This window comes from Peromyscus maniculatus, chromosome 6, assembly GCF_049852395.1.
Source record: "Peromyscus maniculatus bairdii isolate BWxNUB_F1_BW_parent chromosome 6, HU_Pman_BW_mat_3.1, whole genome shotgun sequence".
In the NCBI taxonomy this organism is placed as follows: domain Eukaryota; kingdom Metazoa; phylum Chordata; class Mammalia; order Rodentia; family Cricetidae; genus Peromyscus; species Peromyscus maniculatus.
In genome coordinates this window covers 97,264,919-97,288,260 of record NC_134857.1, presented here as the reverse complement: position 1 = coordinate 97,288,260, position 23,342 = coordinate 97,264,919, and the positions used below count along the sequence as shown (strand labels likewise).

General features: G+C 40.9%; 1 protein-coding gene across 4 annotated transcripts in view; it reads right to left on the bottom strand.

Moving 5' to 3' along the window:
* The window catches only part of Plppr5 (phospholipid phosphatase related 5), a 263,032-nt gene that overhangs the window by 107,768 nt on the left and 131,922 nt on the right, over positions 1 to 23,342 (bottom strand). For 2 of the 4 annotated variants that reach the window (XM_076574877.1, XM_076574878.1), the window contains one exon: positions 5,291 to 5,479. In XM_076574877.1, coding sequence (XP_076430992.1) covers positions 5,291 to 5,479 — 189 coding nt within the window. Of the gene's footprint in view, positions 1 to 5,290; positions 5,600 to 23,342 lie in introns of those variants that run through there. The other 2 variants (XM_006977837.4, XM_006977838.4) reach the window with 1 other exon arrangement.

The following is a 23,342-nucleotide window of genomic DNA, read 5'->3' as shown; positions in this document are numbered from 1 at the left end:
CCTCTCCAGCACCACAGATTGCAAATCTAGGAGGCTGTGGCTCTCCACAAATGTGGGTGCCTCCAGCCCCTGCTCAGTGTGTGGGGCTGAGACAACGGCCATGCTTCAAACCAGAACAACAGAACTCTGAATCACTTCTGCCGCCACCCACCTCTCTGCAACACTTCCAGGCTGAACAGGAAACAAAACAGTTTCCTACATCACACATGGAGACCATTCTCTGCCGTGGGACACACAGATTACCATCAAACCAGGAAAACTGAAATCCAGGACAAAGAGTTTGAGAAAAATGTTGACTCTCTGGGATTGAATCACAGTGACAAAAAAATCTTCAAAGACTCGTTATCATGTCAGAGGAATGGTATTTAGCAGAAGAGGTAAGTGCACAGGCTTTGGAGAATGGCACTGTCACTGGGAGACTCTGGATTTGTCATCTAAACTCCCTACGTCTCAGTCACCTTCATAATTGTATTGTGGAACTGAACTGCATTAATGGATTTAAATAACTAAATTCTGACACAATGACCTCTTGTTGAACTTCTATAATGCCATTGATAAAATGGCTGTCAGGATGGGACATGTGTCTGAGGAAAGCACTCTCACAGGGGCACTGAATGAAGCAATCCACGCAGTATTGAGAGAGCCACTACTCTAACGTATTTGCATATTAACTAATTTTACATCCATAATAACTCCACAAGGCCAATTTTCACCACACCTCCATTTTCACTGAAGAAACCTGGGCAGAGAGGCAGAGTGGTAGGAACTACCTCTGGAAGTTCCTACCACTGGAAAATATCAAAATAGACTTCAACTCCAGCAGGAGAATCCCAAATCTGAACCTCTGCATGCATTTAACTCTCCAGGAGTTTGATGTGGTTTTGTATTATTTTGGTTTCATGGGGTGATTATTTATTTGGTTTCATTTTAGTTTAGTAGGATCTCACCAGGTATCCTGGGCTGACCTGCTACTCACTATGTAGACCAGGCTGGCCTAGAACTCAGAGAGATCTGTCTGCTTTTTAGGGAATTGAAGACTGAAGCCACCCTGTCAAGCTGGAAATTATGGTTTTTTTTAAATATCTGGTTTATGAAATGAGTTACTTTGGTCAACACAGCTGGCTAATTAGTAAGAGAGGCCAGACTAAGAGTCCAGACTTGTCTAACACCCTTATCTGTGCTGTGTCCTGCAGTACAACACAGAAGTGGTTTTCCAAGGCAAGGCTTTATGAAAGGAAAACCCTGGGTAGGAAATGATTGTCATCATCTGCTTCTACCACACTTCGAATGAAGCTATAGGCACATCTCTCAAATCCAAGTCTCAGGAGCTAGTGGTACCTTCCTAGAAATGCAGACCTAAAACATCACCAATGCATATCTCAACCTTCAGATTAGCTCTGCACGGTGTGGTGAGCCACACTGGTTAATGCCTGGTTTTGTTGCTTGTTTGTTTGTTTAAATCTTGATTCTGACTCCATGAAGATGGATAGTCTACAATTGTCTCTGTCACATCACCTGTGTTGTTCAGAAATCTAAAGAAGGATAGGTCTTGGTGTCCACCAAATCCAAATTTGGGCAACAAAGGCCGTTCCCATCACCAATTCTTTTAATCAGTGAAAACCAAGGACACCAATTAAGTTTATATCCATATGTTGTTTACAATCTGCTTTGATAAGTGCTTTACAGATCAATCTATACAGCTCCATATTCAAAGAGATTATAAGCCATGTCATCTTTGTGAAAAAGCCAAAGTTGTGTTGTTTTTCTTGAAAACAGTATTGAAATAATACTACACAGCCCTAACCATGGAGTTTAAAATTATCTTGCTGCCTACCTATTTTGTTAATAGAAAAACCTTAGATTTCCTATATGTCCCCAAGTGTTCTGAAACACAACCCACTGGACTATGTCGCTAATCCAGTGCTGAGATATAAGGAGAAACTCAGAAATGTGACTCCAGCCTTTGTCTCCAACCATGTACCCCATTTCCCCCTGAAATGTCACTCTCATAAACAAGGCAGGCCAAGAGTTGTTTAAAAAGAATGTTCTACATTTTTCTGAGCTCATGGGTTTGCTCACAAAGCTTCTCCTTTTAAGTCCTAACTCCTCACCTAATTTTAAGCCCTCCTTCAAGACACATCCCAAGCACTGGGAATGCAGCTCACCAGTATAGCACTTTCTAAGTATTCACACAAGGCTCTTGGTATTGACACTGCCAAAAATTAGCAATTAATTAATTAATTGATGATGAAAGATGAAGTATTTCTCAAATGCAACCATTTTCATGAAGTTTTCCAAAAGAAAGTGATCTTGTCCTTCCCTGTATCAGTAGAGGGTTTTGTGATATATACACACATATATGAATAAATACATGTCTCTGTATATGAATATATTTCTCTTCTTTCTTGTAGTGCTGAAGACTAAACTAAAGGCCTTAAACATGCTAAGCTAACAAAATCTACAACTACACTCTATCCCTAGCTGTTTTGTTTGGTTCTTTCTTGTTTGAACCCTAGTCTGTTAGTTTTCTAAGTTTGTACTTTCTCTGTTATAGTATATAAATCAAATCTGATCACAAATGATTGTTCTAATTAAGTGCTTCAAACGTTTCCCTTGTATCAGATTTAATATATTTAATATATTTTGACTGTTAGGGTTCATATTTATTTATTTGTTGTCTTAGCTTTTTATATGTATTCTTAACCTGGCGGGTAATTTTGAAAAATTAGTCTCCTCAATATTTCAATCTGTGGGTCTTTTTTTCTATTAGTCCAAAAATTTAAAAGCCTGTGCCTTTTGGATTGCATTACATTTATTTATTTACCCATTTATTTATGGGCAGCAAGACAGGCTATTTCTATATATAGTAGGTAGCCTAAGACTTGTGATTTTCCTTAATGTTAAGATTGCAGGCACATGACTTTACCTAGCTTAGTTTTAGGATTGGAAACTTCACTTGATGTGAAACCTTGAAGGTTTTATTTAAGCTACACTGGCTGATTGTATGGTAACACAATTACTATTCCTCAGAGGAGAAAGGGAAGCAGGGTCCAACCATCCAAAACTCAATATTCAACTCACATTGAGTTTTAAATCTATCCATTCATATCTAAGAACTGGAGATCAACACAAGAAAGCCAAGGTGGAGCCTCCCTTTCATAAATCTCTGTGTTTATGTGTCTCTCCAGCATTCTCCAGCAGCCAGCTCCCAGCTTTCAGATATTTTCTTTGGAAGCAGGAGCATAGCACTTGGTACTAGTTCTCTGGGTATATGAACACCAGATCTCCCTTTTGTTGTCATTTTTCAGATATTTCCAGTCTAATATCTGAACTCCAGTTTCCTTTAATACGCGGAGAGGTAAGATCTCTTGGGAGGCTGTTCTTTAAATGCACATGCCTACAACAGTTAAGTTCCACTCAGTGGTGATTAGCTCCCTTTATCCCCCTTAGGTGCTCCCTAGGTTTCCCCTAAGTGAAGAGTCACCAAAATTTTGGACCAATGTATTTTCAACTCTAAACTGGCGCTTGCCACCGGGAATGGATGGTTCAAGACTGACAAATGCTATCTCCTGGAAGAAACTGAATGGCAATTACCAAGATAGGCATTATTGATTATGATTGTAAATGAATCAGTGACCCAAAAGCAATTGGCATTTTCCAATTTAAAAACATTTTGAAAAACCTCTGTGCTATTTAGTCTCCTAGAAAGCATGTGCCTGGAAACCCAGAATCTGCAAAGTCAAAAAGTCCCCAGAAACTAGGACAGCTTTTGTTCTGGCAACTTTTCAAACTGGAAGAGAGAGAACTGGAGCTTGAAACTGGATTGAGGGTTTCTGACACATTTTAGCAAATCCAGTGTCAAAAGCAAAAACAAACTGAAGACTTTTGGAGCCCAAGAATTCTTAACACATGCCCAACAGTGTGCTGGAGCTGAGGTTGAAGTCAACTGTGAAGTGGAGTGATAAACAGTTATTTTGAAGCTATCAAGGACTTGCTTGGTTTTGTTTGTATTGTTCCAGTTTTGTGATAAGAACATTCCGTTTTGAAAATTCTTAAATCACTCCCCTGAAGACCAAAGAAAAGATACAATGTTTAAAAATGGACTCAGCACACACACTTATTCACAACTGCAATTCATTCCTTCAGCTATGGGAAATAAAAGCTCATATTCCCTTGCCTTTTCGTTTTCTAACTTCTTATACCTGATGTGGGGAGAGGGAGAGAGGAAGAAAGGAGAGGGAGCATCATGGGAAGGGAACCTCAGATATTTCGTCAATGTAAAGGAACCATAGTGCAGTTGGTCTCCAAAGAAATATTACTCATCTCCTACAAAGAACTTTGTATTGGGTTCATATATGCAAATTGTGGTGTAATTACTAGCTCAAGAGTTACATGTCATGTGTGTATGTGCATGTGAGAGAGAGAATATGTGTCTGTGTCCTCTCCTCTCTCTCTCTCTCTCTCTCTCTCTCTCTCTCACACACACACACACACACACACACACACACACACACACCAGAGGCAGGAGAGAGAGAGAGAGAGAGAGAGAGAGAGAGAGAGAGAGAGAGAGAGAGAGAGAGAGAGAGAGAGAGAGAGAGAGAGAGAGAATCTAGCCAGGAAGAGGCAAGTACTAGAACCGTCCGGGGAGAAGATAGCCTTTAAATAAATCTAAAGTGCTCTTGTGCTGCGGCCCCTCCGCTCCTGCTTTCCAGCAAAGCCCTGTTGCTGAGGCCTCTTCATTTACAGATGCCCAAAGACATTTTTAGATACTTGTGAGCTGATCTCCAACTCAGTGCTCTTTCATATGGAGGAAAAGGAGAATAAAAAAACAGGCGCATGTGCCTCTGCCCCAACTGGGCAGGGGTCCCTCCCCCAATCCCAGCATCTTACTCCTCTACCCCACCCCAGGCTGCTGCTTCTCTTCCTAGCAAAATCCAGGAGGAGGCCAACCAGTGAGACAGGGCCACAGAACGGATCAAGTCTATTCCTTCAGAGGCTCACCCCCTTCCCATCCCTGCCACCCACCCATCACCTTCTGCAGGTCCCTTCCCTGTCTCTGAGCCAGCCCGCCAGCCCTGCAGGCTCAGCAGAGGGTGCAGGGGTGGTTTGGAGAGAGACAAGGGTGCTTCCCTCTCACCCACCCCCGTGCTCCCCTGAAGAATGTCCTCTGGGGGAAGAGGGTTGCCACCAAGTTGGAGGAACTTAGATGGTAAAGGTTGGTGTACCCTGGTCCTCCCAGAGGAGCCTCAGTCTGCAGAAGGCAAGAGAGGGCTAGCAGCCCTGGGCTTACCACGAGCACCGGGACGCCTGCGGCCAGCGAGTAGAGAAGCACTGGGGGTACCGCGCTGCTGTCCTCTGGGCCGGGATAGGGCTTGCGGTAGGCGCTGTCGTGGCAGAAGAAGCCCTGCACGTTCACAGTGAACGTGTCCGTGTATTCGAAGTAGTACGCCAGCATCACCGTCCCTGCCATGATCACCATCTGGAAATAGAGCATGCTGCTGATGAGCGCCGCGGGCAGCAGGGGCATGCACGCCTCCCGGCCGAGCCGAGCTGAGCGGGCGGGCGGCCGACGCGCCACAGGCCCCCTCCGGGCTCCGCCGAGGCACAGCCACCGGGGGCGCGGGGGCGGGGGCGGCGGGAGGCCGAGGTGGCGCGAGGCGGAGGCTGGCAGCCGCCAGAGGCAGAGGCGGAGGAGGATGCGGCTGGGCTCCGGGATGCGCGGGCAGGATGCAGAGGAGGCGGCTACCCCCGGACGAGTCCCGGCTGCCCTGCCCGCCCCCTGCCCGCCACAAGCGCCGCCCGCCCGGGCGCGGGGTCGCGCGCAAGGGCGGGGAGTCCCCGGCCCCGGCACGGGAGCATCCGCGACACCGCAGCGCTAGGGTCAAGCCCTCCGGCCGGCCCCGTGGAAAGCGGCGTCGGCGGCACCTGGTCCCTTCGGAGGGCGGGCGGATGCTGTGGAGCTGCAGCAGCTCCCTGGCGGGGGTAAAATCCCAAATCCGAAGGGGAGGGGAGGCAGCAGAGATGGAGCTTCGAGAAACTCCCTTTCGAGGCACCAGCTGGGCTGTTTCAGACCTCCCGCACAGCTCCTGGGAAGATGGTGCGGGGACACGTCTTCAGAGCGCAAAGCCCACCGAAGCGCAAAGTGTTCGGGTGGCGCCAGCGAGTTGCAGCCCCTGTGTTCACAGCGCTGCCCGGACTCCGTGACCCTTGCGCTGGACAGCAGCTGGGCAGTGTGGCTTCCAGGGTGATGACAGAAATTCTCTCAGAGGATTTTAGAATCTGGATAGCTTTTCCTGCTCTCCAGTTTTCTAAGGCTTTGTAAATAAAACCACAGAAACAAGGTTCCTAGCTGTCAGAGGCATCATCTTAGGTGCACCCGCTCTTCCCCGGTTCTATGTACACCCTTTCTCATCTTCTCAGTCTCCTCTGATTAGCTGCCTGTGAGATGAAGTACTTCAGATTCTTGGGACCCAGGGGTACCAGTCATCAAGGAAGGGGAAAAGAGCTATGTGCCTCATGTCGCTATTCCCAGAGTTCAAGGGATTCCTCTGAGGTCAGGAGACCCACGCAGAGTCACAGCACAAGCATAAAAATGCAATCTTACGTAGCTATCCACACGTGTGCGTGGATATTTAAGTAGCTTGGGAGCTATATGTGTGCCGAGAGCCAGTTCTGCAATGCCTTGTGAGTTCTGCACACAAGCTTAAGCAATATCTTCAAGCCACCCTAACCCTGTTCACACCAGTGAGTCCGGCGGGCAGAGAAAAAAATCATGTGCACAAGGCAAGGAGAGGAAAAGAACCTCAAGAGCTCTGCTCTTCTCGATAGAGTGTGGAATTCCTTACCCGATTTCTGGGGTGTTCATTCATTCTAATAGATTGTCTTGGTGGCTTTTGGAGGTGGGCCTTTATCATCAGGAAAATACAACATAAGCCCAAAACGATAGCAGTTTTCATTTGGCAAATACCCAAGTTTGAGGATGGAGTGGTAATAACACAGCGAATTTCTTGAATGTTAAACAGACGTGAGATGGACCACCACATAATCACAAATATCAATCAACAACTAATTATTTCAGAGATGGGTGTGACAGGCAATTTTGACCAGCGGAAGTAAGATGCCTCTAAATGTACAGGAATGACTTGCCCTTTTATGAAAATGTGGCTACTCTAAAGATAGATGATGTAAGACTTCATTCAGAAAATTGCTCCAAGGCTATATAGAGGGTCTGCACTGCTCCTCTGGTTCTCTGGTTAGGACCATCACTAACCTCACTCAGTAGATTTTTTTTTTTTTGTAGGAATGATGTTAAATGTTAACATCCACCTTTGAAACAGTGGATGAAAATGTGCATTATTTTCAAAATTAAGATATTTTGTGAGTGTCCTAGAGTTCATTGATGGCCTTGGACTGGTCGTGTAGCAAAGCTCTTGTTCTGTTTCTGGCCCTTTGTTGGCAGCATGACACATTGCAGGCACTGAGTACGTTTGTTTTTGAAAAAAAAAAAAAAATTACTCTGGTCACTCTCCTACCAAGAACACAGACATGGCTTCCCGTGTAAAGCTTGCCAAGAGGTAAGACTCACAGTGCCCATATACTGCCACAGTCACAGTGACACAGAGAATGTAAAGTGAGCAGCAACTGTGCCGGTGCCTGGGCTCAGAAGTGAGCTCTGCTGCTGGACTGTGCTCAAAACTTGGCCAAGAAGCATGGCTTCTTTGGGCTTTGCTTTCATCACTAGTCAGGTTACCATAAATCCCCTAGAGTCCACTCAGCAAGGTCAACGTAGGAGTTAAATAATCCCTAGTTCACTACATTAGCTGTACAATGGTAGTTAATTTTTTTAATCTTCTAAAAGTAAAGATATTTAGTGTACCTAAAGTAACTCAGGTTAGTCCAAACTGTCACCAGTCAGCTCGTTCTGTTAGCTCTCGGCATTGGAGCTTCTGTAATGGACCTGGGCTTCTCTGTAAGTCTGTCCTCTGCACGGTGTCTAGATGTGTTCACCTTCTCTCTGCTCCTTTACTTTATCTCCTTCTCGAAACTAAGAATTTTTCCCCTTCCAGAATGTTAATGCACTGCTTGTCCACTTTAGATGGCCAAAGAGTACTGTTGGCAGATTCATGGTTAGCTAACCATCAAATGTTAAAATTCAAAGTTAGTATTGAATCTGCCCTTCCGTTCTAAGGACATCAACATAACAATAACCTTCCATGAATGTTTGAGCAGACTGGACAGCCACAGCCTGGTTCCAGGTGAGCCAGAGAGAGCATTCTACATCCCTGGTCTCTACTTTGCCTTCTACACCTGAGCTGCTTTGGGGATAATTTTGGCAATAGTGAGAACATGTAAATTACCTTGTCCAAACAATGTACTTTTTTGGGTGTGTTTTTTTCCTTTATTTTCTATTCATAGTTTAAGAATTCCTTTCCAAAAATACATCTCAACTACAAAGAATTTTTTGAAGTCCTACCTTAATTTTTATCTAGACTAGGCTAGATTAAAAATAGTGTTATTGTTGTTTAATCTTTTGGAATCAGGACTAAATTTGTAATTTAATTTAACTCTTAATCACATCTTTGTGTTTGCAAACACAGTATGGCAATCAACCTCTCTTAACCAAACACTGCTCTGTCCTTTAGACTCCCCTTATATCAGCTCTCATCCAGCAAAGTGATAGAATTCATGTGAAAATGTGGAAGTTGAACGTATTTTATTTTCAGCTTCTAGCAATATATATTATATACAGATGCACATGTTTTGACAAGCAGCTCCTACCCTTTACCATATGTGTCACAATAAACTTCTGAGACAAACTTCAGGTAATGGTTGATCAATTCTAGTGCCTTCAAGCTAATCCTATGTGATCTGCTAGGAAACAGAAAGGTACCACAGCTGCATGGGAAGATGTGGCCCTTCCTCATATGGTTCACAACTATTCTTCAGCAGACAGAAGACAGATCTACCAAAAATGAAGGTAGAAAAGATCTCTGTTGAATCTAAGTACGAGGACAAAGAGACTAGCCGTAAGCAGGCAAACCCTGATTATTAGTGAGTGACTAGATAAGTGGAAAGTGAGTAAATGTATTCTCCCCATTTTGAGAACTGAAACTGCTTTCTGGAAAGATGCAGAACATCTAATCCTGGCTCCTTAAGATTGTTATCAACTGGCTTCTCTGTTACTGAAATATTCTTCTAAGGGGTGGGAGATGGGACCTAATTAATCAAAAGAATTTAAGAACCAGGTGAAGTTACAAATGCCTACTACCTCATCCTTCAATTCATTGAAGAAGGAATGTTGTGATGGGGGAGAGGGGGAGATTGACAATTTCCTAAGATATGAAGACATAGGACAAAAAATGTGAATTTCCATGTATTTCCAATAACTAATGTGTAAGCCCAGATATCTTCCTGAGATTTTGTCATTAAATGCTGTGGTGATAATTTATTTGTATGCTTATAAATAAAGATTGCCTGGAGATCAGAGGAAATAGCAAGCCATTAACACAAAAGTCAGGCAGTGGTAGCACATGCCCTTAATCTGACCACTTGGCAGACAGGGTGTCTGTGTGTTCAAGGACACACTAGGGATCAGCCAAGTGTGGTGACACATGCCTTTAATCTCAGTACCAACCATAGAGACCTGGAGGTCTGTACAGACAGGCAGTGACAAGGAAGTGAGGTAGTTGAGCTAAGAGCCAATGAGAGGGCAGAACAGCAAGGCAATAAAGGCACAAGTAGACAGGAAGTAACTCACTTTTGGTAGCTGCAGAGCTGAAGAGGTAAGGTTAGTGGCTCTCACTATTTCCCTGATCACTAAGGCTTTCCCCCCTATATTTGGCTGTTTTTTTTATTTAATAAGACCGTTTAGAAATTTATCTACAAAATGTAGAAAGGAAACCACAAAAGCAAAACAAAACAGAAAACCTAGGAGGTAGCTTCTCCTTTCATGCATAGCTAGGATGGTAGAATATGAAGGATACAGAGGTTTCATATGAGACTAAGTAGATACCACTCCCCAAAATAAAGTATTCCTCCTTTTAAAAAAAAAAACTGATATTTATACGGCCAAGCTTGAGAGAGTGATGTTTGAGGAGACTCGGGGCTGAAAAGCTAGATGACTTTGCACTAATGAGGAATTTTAAATATTAGCATATAGATTGGTGGAAGCTCTCCTGAGACTAGAGTAAGAAAAGGGAAGCTTTGAAAAAAATAGACCAGGTGACTGCTTTTAGAACCGGGCCACCCAGTAATCCATTCTAAAATTATTGAATGTGCACGTCACAAGGCACTGTCTAGCTCATGATTAGGCAGGATGGGGAAAATAACACATACACTAGTGTACTAAGTCCATGACTACTTGGTATAGGAAGCACTTCTGAATCATGAATGAGAAATGAGACCATGAAATATGGTCTTTAAAAAGGCTCATATAAACTCAAAGACGTGGCATCATGAAGGACACATTGAAAAGGTCTGAGGATTTGGGATTACAACCTTGATGTCTCATGAGTGATATCACAGAGGACTGCATACTCACAGAATGAGGTCCAGTGCTTGGGGGCGGGGAGTAGCTGCTTTCTCAAGAGAAGATGCAAGAATGGTGATCTGTGTGCCTTCTTTGATGTTCCAGCTGCAATGTGATCTTTATCTCAGCTCAGTTGTTTCCGATGTTTATCTCAACTCAGTTGTTTCCAACCGAGGCCACCAAGATGTCTTTAATGTGACTTATTCTGTGATTGTATTATAATTTATTTGATTCTTCTTCATTTCCAGTATCTCAAATCTTTCTTTTCAACATGGTTACCACAAATAAAGCATATACTTCATTTGGTGAAACTACTTTTCCCTAAGTGTGCACATATAAAATTAATAGAATTGTCCAAAAGAGGCAAAATAGCTTATTAAATATGAATGCTGGAAAAGAATAGAAATAGTTAATATGTCCTAAACGAAATCCTTCTGTTTTATGGAAATTCAAAGTATTAAGTTGGCAAACGTTAACTGAGACATGCTGGTCATATTCACTGTGTATCACTAACAATCACTGAGCTTCTCTGAGTCCATTTGCTCTTCTGTGAAATTCAGCTTACGAATCTTAGCTGCACAGATGTTGAAAGGCTTATATTTACAAAATGCTTCATAAATATTAAAGCCTTGGGAAAATCTGAATTAGAAAACATAATCAGTTGTACAGACTGCCTCATCTAAGTCAGTCCTAGGTGGTTTTCAATCTCTGATTTCAACTCAACAATTACTCAGATGAATTCTGGCTGCCATGATTCCCAGGCTATAAGTATTATATTATTTGCTGTATGTTTTAAGCATTAAAGTACACATTGTTTTGTTAGGCATGAATTTATAGATCTATGAAGCCAGGGGACACTTCAAATTATTCAGATTCCCAGAGAATAGCTTCAAACAGCTTGAAGAAATGCACACAAGGATGTGATAATGAAGTGTCATCACTTTAGCCCAAGGATCAAGGACGCTGCTGACCTTTGCTCTGTAGAGTCATGAGTACAGAGTCCTGGCCACGTCATTTCAATGTTTCAGTTTCTACAGCATCCTAAAATGTTAATAACCTTGTTTGATTCACCTAAATATAATGCAGAGCCAAGGCCATTCCTGACAATCAGAGGTCATCACTACTATCATTATTCTTCACCAAACCAGTATAATCCTGCCATGGTGAGACACCAGCAAAATCTTCATTGATCCATTTGGGAACATGTCAGCTAAGATGTCTGTGCCTTCATGTTCCTTGAGAATACCTGAAAGTCATTATTTGTGCTGCGATTAGTGAGGACCATCCCAAACTAAATCACAAATCCTAAAAATAGTTGGAGAAATAATGGGTCTTTAGCAGTGAAGTAAAACATGGAAGCAAATTGAGCAGATGATGTGTTACAAGTCCATGCTCCAAAATAAAGATATGAATGCTAATCGGCACTCCTTCGCTTGTCCTTGTATGGGGGTGGGGGGATGATTGATGTAAAAGCAAAGCAGATGGTAGACATGCGAAATGGTTCCCTTTTTCATATCTGGATCATATCAACTAACATTTTTAAAATTTGTGATTAAGAGCAAATGAACAAACCAGGGTTTATAACCCCAACAAGTTGAAGTTCTGATTTGTTTACAACCAGACTCTGAATGTACTAGAGCCTTGCTTAGGAAGAGTAGTTTTAATACAACCATTTTGCACACCATTGTTCAGAAGAGAGGCAGACTAAGAGTGACATAATTATGTCACTTCAGTAAACAGGAGGTAGTTGCCAGGATTAGTGACACATAGGTAAAACACTTCCGGGTCTCTCAGAAGGAGTAGTCACTAAACAGTATTATCATGATCATTGAAGAAAAGGAATTTGAAGAACTCCCCCCTCCAGTTCGGTTTTGTGTTTCACAAATTATCCACCATTTATCTTATTGTCAACCCTAAGAAAAATCAGTCTCCTGAGCTGGCAAGATGGTTCAGTGGGTGAAATCATTTGCTCACAAACCTGGCAACATGAGTTCAATACCTAGAACCCACCTTAAAATAAATGCTGACTGTAGTGTCACATCTCTGCAATTCCAGAAACCCTACAGTGAGATGGGAGACAGATAGGAGGATCACCAGGAAGCTCCCTGGCCAGGTAGCCTGGAATACAGTGTGACAGAAAAGAGACCCTTCCTCAAATATGAGTTTGGGAAGAGAAAAGCAATCCTGAAATGTCCTCTTATTGCTACATACATGTCATCACACACACACACACTTACACATCACCACCACCACCACCACCCACAGCCCCATACACACATACAAACCACACACACCACACATACAAACCACACACACACAACATACACACACCACACATACACATGCACATACAATACAACACACACAAACCATACATTCATACACATGCACACATACACACAAACAAAAAAAATTCTGTTACACCTCAAACACTATAGTACCAAACAGTAAGAAGTGAATTTCAAATTAGTGACCCTTCGCCAGAGCATCAAAGCAAAAACACATGCTTTGGTGGCTAATTCAGAGTTCTAACAAATGTGTGGAATGTTTCTGCCAATAAAACCCACAGGATACCCTAGTTTATGAGGTTAATTAAAGTTTTACCATTTACGTTCTGTTTTTATTGGAGATCTATATGAGTCAAAAGAAGTATTAAAACAAGTCATCAACGAGTGAAAACAAAGTATTTTATTCTCATCCGCTGCATTGCATTAAAGATGCCATTACTCACAGCAACACTGACTGAAATGTGATGGTGGGACACAATAGTGAAATATGATTAGCAATAATGATTTGATAATAAAATGGAAATCAGAAAAGCCAACAGAAGAATACGCAGTGACACATTTCTCTCACAAGTTCTTCCTCCAACTTACTCTCAAAACAATGTTGTTTACAGTGATACAGTATATAAATATCCATACTTTAAGGATAAAGTTTCCAACTACTTAACATCTTCTGATTCACCAATTAAATTTTATATTTATATTTTCATTCTTAACTAAAGATTATTTTGCTTATCATTGTAAATTCTTGGAGAAAGTAGAAGGAAGGCTAAGTAATTTATTATTTACTGTGTGTGTGTGTGTGTGTGTGTATGTGTGTGTGCGCGCGCGTGCACGTGCGCGCGCTCACGTGCATGTATGTGAAGTATGCATATGTGTATATTTAAGTAAAGAGGTTTAGTGTGTTGCTCTGTCAGCCACCACTTATTCCCTTGAGGTAGAGTGTCTCACTGAACCTGAAGATTTGCTGACCAGCCAGCTCCTGGAATCTACCAGTTCTCACCTCCTAATACTGGAATTTCAGGCATGTGGAGCCACAGTTGACTTTTTAGAATGTGGAATCTGAGGATCTGAACCCGGGTTCTCATACTTGCACAGCAAGCACTCTTACTCACTGAGCCATCTCCCCTGTCCCCATTCAATCCTCTTTCCAATTTCTAAGTAACTTAATAACCCACTCAAGTTCAGTGGATATCCAAGTGAGCAGAGAAATCAGCCCAGGGGTTTTGAAATCTCAATGAAATGGAATTCTGGATAGTCACTTAAGTTTCATGGAAAGGATCACCAGAAATCGTGATAATTTTCTCATCTTCGCATTCCTCACTTGCTGAAGATGATAAGCAAAGTCGACAGATCATGGTAGATGAGCTAGCCTAATCAAAGTTTCCTCAGCAGTATGTTGGGACATTCACATTTAACCTCAAAGAAACAAATATCTGATTTTCAGCCCGGCAACAGTGCCTTTGGGGCAGAATGAGCAGAATTCATGAGGCTGTCACATCACAGAGACTTTAGTTCACAGCTTGAGTCTTCAGACTTTTAATCCCAATCTACAATCCTGGTGCCATGTAAGTAACGGAAGAAGACACTTTAAATGACATTGAATTTTTTTTTAACTTGCTCTTCAATGGACCTGGGGACAAGGCCACAAGTATGAAGCATAGATACTCCTTTATCCCTTTAATAATTGATATCTTGGCTTAGTCATTGAGGCAAGAATTCATGAGTCTGAAACAGTTTGTTCAGACTTAAAAACAAATAAAAACAAACTAGGTAGCTTAGTGCTAGAAATCTCTTTCCTCACAGTGCTGAGTACGGGAAGTTCAAGACCAAGATGCCAGAGGGATGGCCTCAGTGGAAGCCTCTCATAATGGCCTGTGTGTGACTGGCCATGTACAAGTCTGCCTGTGTCCTCAGATGACCTTTCCTCTGAGTCTGCATACAGAAAAGGACTCCAGTATGTCCCCATCTTATTAGACACCAACACTATCTGATTAAAGCCTCACATTTATTTCTTCATTCATCCTCAGTGATGTCTCCCTGAAGGTCCTGTCTCTAAATGTATATATATTTAGCTAGATAAATAGATATAGATGATATAGATATGGATACAGGATATTATCAAGTTGAACCATAGAGAAGCTCAATTTTTCGAGATGAAAACAGCTATTTTCTGGAAACTTGAAATGGCTTAACATGTTCAAGGTCACCACTGGTTTTCTTTCTTGCTGAAATATCTAGTTAATGATCACATGAGTTACAACACTTGAGAATAACTAATTACATTTACTCATTTTTAATGATGTTTAAGCTTCCCAGTTGATGGATATACGGTTGAACTCTTTAAAGTCAAGTTAGAGAACAAGTTAATTTTTACGACCACATTGTAAATGTCAGAAAGCCTGAGTTAAAACTGAATCGATGGCAAGGATTTTAACCATCTCCTTGGCAGCGCGACCTCACTGCAGCCCACTTCAAAATGATTTTCATACCACAAGCACTGGCACCTGAAGGGCAGACTCTCTCCTCATGTAGCTAGAAGTAGATCATGAATAAAATACGGATTATTTCGGATAAGCATGCCTATATACTTTTTAACTAAGAGTCAGAATTTTAATTTTTTCCTTTTATCCATCCTGATAAAGGAACCACGGGCTACACTCAGAAATTGCAACAAATCAATTACTAGCAGGTAGTGGAGTCTAGTATGAAGGGAGATAAAGATAGTTAGAAGCAAGCTGCATCACAGGGCTTTCCTAATGCTGTCTGAACCAGCTAAGCTTCCTTGGAATTTCAGTTCTGCCTCCTTCTCTCCAGCTGGAGATGACTGCATGATGAAGACCAGGGAAATCACGTATGTCTTACACCAGCACCACATGGCATGGAGCCCTCAGCTTTGCTGAGACAGTTTAAAAAGCATACTAGACCCTTTGCCCTACCGACACACTGGCTAACATAATCATGTGATACGAAAAAGCACAAACTAGTGCTTTGCAAGTTTTCAATCATATCCTTTAAGAATTTATAATACTATGCAAAGATCCACATCAGGCATGACACAACAGATTATCTTCCATCTGCTAACAAAACCAACTCTTTAAAAAATAAGTACTATGCATTTCCACACTCAAAGAAGGGTATTACACATTCAGAAGGATAATTTTTCCTAAAACTGTGTACTATGCTATTGACTTACTGACAGAGGGAAGGCAAAGAGACACATTTTACAGTGCACTATGTTCAGACACTGAATTTATATGTTTTAATGCTACATGATCCTTCATAAAATTCTATGAAACAGAGATCATTCTCTTCCACTTTGTTCAGAACCTTGTCAACTTGCTCACAATTAATGACTGGCAGAAGTAATGTTTGACCCATGAACTGATCATTTCTGACATTATCAACATACCATAATATGGTATACCAGTTCTACAAATGCTGCTATGTGTATTAGAGGAATCTTTGATTATATAAACTGTATTATCAATGTATTAGAAAATATATCCAATACTAAAAATAAGCAAACTCCACAAATCAGCTCTCCAAGGCCTTTAGTTGAGTAAAGAAAGCCAGTTTCAAAATGATACATAATTATAGGACTCCATTGTGTCATTCTTGAAAAACCAGAGCCATAGCATTAAAGAATAGATCAGGGATTGTCAGGGACTGGGGTGAGCATGCAGTATGAATATAAAGGATTACCACTAGTAATGCTAACTAGGCTTATGGAAATTTGTATTCTGAATATTCTAGTGACAATCTGAGCTGTGATTGTCATAGCATCCACACATCTGCACAAAAAGACATCAAGAGAGAGCAAGTCATAAAAATATTATAGAAGATATCCCCTCCCCAAGGCTCAGGGATCTTTGTGGAAGACGGGGAAGAAAAATTGTAGGAGTCTAGGGTAATCAGTGACAACAGGGTGACAGGGTTCTCCAGACACAACGGAGTGGATACACATATGAGCTCATTTGCACAAAACCTGTGGAAGATCCAGCCAGACAAAATCCTAGCATGGGATGGAGCTGGACAGGAAATCTCAGCACTAGCTGAGAAATTATTGGCATTTGATAGCTACTATGAGACAGAGAGCCAGTTTTCCTCAGTTATATGATGTTTGGTAGGCTGAACCCATACTGGGACAGGTCACCCTCCCAAGATTGGTTGGTCAACACACGCTAGACTCAATGGGGAAAAAAGACAAAAAATGCAGCAATATCATAGTTGGACAGGAATGAATGTGAGGATGGAAATGATGGTAAGGAGGAGAGTCAAAAGGGGTGAATGTATTCAAAACATATTGTATGAAATACTCAGAAAAGCAATAAAAATATTGCAAAAAGAAATTTCACAAAGCTTTTTACCACAAAAATATTATTGATGATATCAGCAACTAATAAGATTTGTAATTTTTTTTAGCTTTAGTCTTATACAGAAGGTGATGCCTTTTGGAGATCTGTAGCCCCTTTGTGGATGGGCCTGTATTTTGACATATATATGCTTGGAAGATGATGCTAAACAATAATGGAGACTGATACACAGTAGTCTTTTAAGTTTTATTTGAACCTGCTTTATTCTAAGAAATACTGTGGACTTCTCAGGCCATACACCAATATCCTAAGAAGAAGATCTTATTCAAGAGTTAGACAGAGTCTAGATAAGGATTTTTTTTCTCTTCATCCCCGTCCATGATAACTGGTGACAGGAATTGGTACATTGTTTTAGTGGTAAAGGAAATAAAGCAATTCCTGGGGAGAGCTAGAGTGTTTGAGAAGACATAGTGGGAAGAAATGGCTTGTTGAGGCAAATAAAATAAAATAATAAAATAAATGTTGTTTGGTACGGGACAGGGGATAGTAAAACGGAGATGCCACAGTTTGTTTTGGTAATAATAGACAGTAGCTTACTATCAAACTACAGCTACCAGCCATGTCCACTCACCACACCTCAATCTGATACCTAGAGCAAGCTTAGGACCTGATGACAGATACTGACTGGGCGGGAAAGAGTTGGCTCTTCAAGTGGTTGGTTCACTTGTAGCTTTTGAAAAGCTATTGAACCTTTTCAATAATTTGAACATGTCATGAAATGAGTGGACATACATGAAAAGAGTCCTATAAATGAGAAGGCACTACAAAAACATTAGGTGCTGTTAGCTTTGAGACTGGAAAACTGATTCAGCCGACTATCAAAACCACATGATGAACATCTCTCAGGTCACCAAAATTCCAAATTCTCCATCTTTTAAAATGCTGAAGTATTCGCTTCAGGTGGGTGGGATTTACGTGTGCTTGCATATTGTGCAGTCTAGTTATACTGAAGAGTAATAGACACAGATAAATGAGCTGAGGAATGTAAATGACTCAGTAAAACCATAGCAGTCCATCTTGATGAGACAATTACCTTTTCAGGAAGAAAACCATTAAAATGCAAATATGCTAAATAAATCAAATTTGGGAGGTCAAATTTTCCAGAGACATCTAATCCACTAGCAATCTCACATCTCTGTGGAATTTCCATGTGAATTGTGCTGATGATATGCAGGCTGGGAGTGGAGTGAAAGAAACCTTTCTGAGACTGGACTTCAGCATCAGCAGATGTTGGATATTCTGATAATGAAATCAAAATGAGATGGATAAAATTCTTTGCACACATTTTTTGCATATTGCTAGAAGAAAGATAACTCTGTAATAAGCAATTCACAGAGTAAGTAAGAAAGTACATGCAAAATGGCATAATTCATACAGATCAAATATTAAATACATTGACATTATAGTAACATCTTTTACCAGGCATGCTGGGTAAAGGACTGCATTGGGTTTTAACAATGATTTTCTCAAGAGAATGACTCTCCTCCCAGCTAACTCACCTGTGACTTCCAGGATGTTGCATTTCCTGTATCTGTGGCTACCAGGCTTCTCAAATGAAAACTCAAATTTAGACTGTGATAGTAATACTTGGTTTATCGCTAGTGTCTCATTCTGCTAAATTCTTGGTTTTATACTTGTAAAATCATCCAAGCAGAAACAATGTCCACTGTCAGGGGTGACTGTGGAAAGAAAGTCTATTAGACTCTAAATATTGTGTTATGGCCATTTTACACTCTACAAAACTAACATTATTCATTGTCTTCTGAGGTGCCATCCCTTTATATTCTGATGCATACTCAGAACACCATGAATATTTATAGTGTCCATGAATGAATCTGATCTCAGAGACCAAGCATGGTCATGTATGCTGGTATTCCCATGAATCAGAAGGCTGAGGCAGGAGGATCATGATCTTAAGTTTGAGACCAGCATGGCCTACATAGTGATTTTCAGGAAAAGCTGAACTACATAATGAGATCTTGACAAAAATAATTGAAGGAAGGAAGAAAGGAAGGAGGAAGGAAGGAAGGAAGGAAGGGAGGAAGGAAGGAAGGAAGGGAGGGAGGGAGGAGGGAAGGAAGGAAAGAAAGAGAGACAGAGAAGGAAGAAGAGAGAGAAAGGGAAAAAAGAAAGAAAGAAAGAAAGAAAGAAAGAAAGAAAGAAAGAAAGAAAGAAAGAAAGAAAGGAAGGAAGGAAGGAAGGAAGGAAGGAAGGAAGGAAGGAAGAAAGATAGAAAGAAAGAAAGAAAGAAAGAAAGAAAGAAAGAAAGAAAGAAAGAAAGAAAGAAAGAAAGAAAGAAAGAAAGAAAGAAAGAAAGAAAAAAGAAAAGAAGGAAAGAAAACGAAAATTCAGAACCAAGTCTTCTACCCATGGGGGTGCACTTGCACCCTTTCTAAGCAGTTTTCCAAATAGTAGAGAAGTGGTGTTACTTATGCACATTCAAAATAAAACAATGCCACCATATTTTTTTGTTTAAAAAACAGAAAATACATGCAACAATAAAAATCGGTGCTAACGAGATTGGACTGAAATGAATATTGTTCTGGACTATCTGAAGTTCAAGTTCACTGGAAAGCTATTAGGTGATAAGTAACAATAATTGGACACTTGAAGCAGTAGTTGTGTATTTCTGAGCCTCTCCTATGGAAATAATTGAGGCATAACAAAAGAAATTATGAGCCGGGCGGTGGTGGCGCACGCCTTTAATCCCAGCACTCGGGAGGCAGAGGCAGGCGGATCTCCGTGAGTTCGAGGCCAGCCTGGGCTACCAAGTGAGTTCCAGGAAAGGCGCAAAGCTACAGAGAGAAACCCTGTCTCGAAAAAAAAAAAAAAAAAAAAAAAAGAAATTATGGTTTAACTGCATTATTTACACCCATGGTGAAATGGAAAAAAAAATGTCCAGCAAGGTACTGTGGAAAAAATTGTGGGATAACATCTCAGCAGTCTATCAAGTAGCAAATAAGAGTATTACTGAAGAATTTTCAAAGAAAATCTCATGATTGTACTTACACTCAAATTCTGCTGTGTTCCTTTTCCTTTTCTCTGTACTCTGATTTGTTATTAGGAAAAAACATCATAGTCACCATGACAAACAATATATAATTGGCATTGCTTAAGGAGATATAATTTAAGTAGATACAATAAGCCAGGATCACAGTACCTAAAATGGAAGGTAAATTGCATCCCTGCAAAGAATCTACCCTGCAAGACTCTTTCTTACTATAATTACATATGTGCCTGTCGAGCATAGTGAATACGAGACCACACAGTGGTCTAGAGTGGCTAGTGAGCAGTCTATGGAGCTAGGAATATTTGAGTGGAACCTCAAATACGTTTAGATCTTATTAAAAGAAAATGCTATATCATGGGTTTCAGAAGTCTCCGTTTTTGTTTTTGTTTTTTTTTTTTAATGGAAGACATAAGTGACAGATGTACTTGGAAAACTGGTAGAAGCCTAACTTAGTCAAAGAGTGGAGCTGGCTTGGCTGGAAGAAAGAATCTATTTAGGAAGAACACTGGGTACATATGGTAGAAATTATCATCATCATCATCATCATCATCATCATTATTGTAGATATAATAAATATAATGGGTTAAAATTTATCCTAAAAGTAATGAGAAGTCATCTACACAACCTTGTTGGGAACTAAGGTTCAAACAGCATAGCCTGGAGAGTCTCTGGACATTGATCTGTATAATCCACATAGTGCGGGGAAAGGAGGCATACACTCACATAGGAGAGCAGAGGAAGCCACCCCCAAGTGCAAGTCAATCTTTGCAAAGTTCAATCTAATGTTGTCTCCCTCTTGTTGGACCATCTTAACAGATTCCTTTGCTCTCCAGTACACACAAGACTTCTTAACATTGTGTAAGAGGCCCCGCTCGTCATCTGCCAACCTTTCTGGTTTCCATATTCCCCTAACTCTACACACAACTCTTTGCAGCTTATTACCATGCTGCCTCCAACCATAAGGCGTTTGCACTTGTGCTGTGCTACCTTGGATCTCCTTGCTTTCCCATCCAAGCAGTAACCACTTATCCCTTACATTTCAGCTCTAGTTCCACTTCCTGAGGAAGCCGTGTCCAGCTTCTATTTAGGCTCACGTAATACCAAGTGAATTAGAGTCGCTACAGTTGTCTCTACTGAGATTAGATATTTATTTGGGTATAGCTCTTTTCTTCCTGTGCCAAGCACTACTCTACCCTGCCCTGCCTGCCAAAAGATAAATAGATGCTTTGCTTTTATATTTCCATGGACTGGAACCCCATAACATCTGGCTTGTATTTGATCCAAGTCAGTAAATAAGTGTATGATAAATAAGATATAGATTGATGCAGAGTATAAATTAGAAAGAAAGGATGAAATTGAAAGATATTTTAAAGGGAGAACTAGGAAAGAAGAAAAGAATAACACAATGAGTAAAGAATGATGTTAAGTGTCACCTTGGTAACCAGAATAGACAAGAGTGTGGAGTTGTAGTCTGTACCTACTGTGCTTCTCTTCTCCTTTCTGCTCAAGAGGAGACAGTGATTTACTCGATTGCATAACAGTGACATTTGTTGGCTCACAGTTTTCACCAGGAAGGTTTTATCAACCTAAACACTGGAGGATCTGGAGATGTACTTCCTCTTTTGAAGGAGGGAGTGGGGCAGCTATTCTGAGTAACTGTTTACTGGAATGGGTTCTTTCTGTCTCAGTATGTGATTATCAGAGACAGAAAACTGCAGCATCCCTCTTTGGTCATGGATCTATGCAAACAATTAGTATCTACTTGCTGATATCGTATATATATATTTTTTCATTTAGTTCCAAATGAAACAACGGAATTTAATGATATTATAGTTTTTTTTTTTCTTAGAGCCTGGTATTTTACAAAGTTTTGTGGAGGAAAATAAAAAAATGAAGGAGAACAAGCAGCCATTGCAAGAACAAACATTCAACCCCCTTTCCGTTGCCAAGTCTTTCTAGTCAAGGACACTAAGAGGAATGTTCACAGTGAGATAGGACAAGCCCCAGAGACAGGATCTTCCAATCAAACAAGGACAGTAAGATGGAGCCTGGGTCATTGGACATGGTGAGTATGAACCTAGTCACTTATAAAACGCTCATGAAATAGTCAAAGAGAAAGCTCCATTTGGAAAGACAGTGAGGAAAAAGGGTTACTGTATTGCCTCCAGTTTGTTACATGAGTTTGAAGATCAATAATGTAGGGCGATGGAATAGTGGCTGGAAGATATAATGAAGTAAAGATACTTTATGGAAAAACTGTGATTTTCCTTGACAATCAAAAATTCAGAGAGGTAACTGTAGCTGGAGGGCTTCTCTCCAGGTTCCCCAAGCCCCACAGTCCCACAATCCACTTATAAAATAATCACTCAGATGCTTATATCACTTATAAACTGTATGGCCATGGCAGGCTTCCTGCTAACTGTTCTTTTATCTTAAATTAACCCATTTTTATAAATCTATACCTTGCCACGTGGCTGGTGGCTTCCCGGCGTCTTTACAGGTTGCATCTCCTGGTGGTGGCTGCAGTGTCTCTCCCCCTTCTTCCTGTTTCCCCAATTCTCCTCTCTCTTTGTCCCGCCTATACTTCCTGCCCGGTCACTGGCCATCAGTGTTTTATTTACATAGAGTAATATCCACAGCACTTCCCCTTTTCTTCTTTTTTTAAAAAAGAAGGTTTTAACTTTAACATGGTAAAATTACATATAACAAAACAATTACCGAGCAAGAATTATAGTTACAATATTAAAGAAGATGTCTTATCTATCTTATATTTGTGAGTTTAAGGTTTTATAGCTAACTTATCTTTTATCATAACTGAGGAAATTATAACTATCTAGTTTTTAACCACATCAAAGACCTGAGAAGGAACATAATGGTACCTGAGAAATGGTAGATGGATGCAAGCAACTTTCGGGAATCTTGCAAAAGTAGACCAAGACAGCTGGCAGCCTGGGCAGTCACCTAATGTTTTTCAGCATTGTTGGTGCATTCAGATTGGCTATAGGCCTAGAGTATCTGACAGACCATTTTCAGAAGCAGGAATTCTGAGAGACCATCTTACCCTGTCTTGGCAGAGTACAGTGGTCGCTTTCCTTGTGTCCCGCTTGTCCAGAAAGGACAGCATTGCATTTGTACTGTCAGCC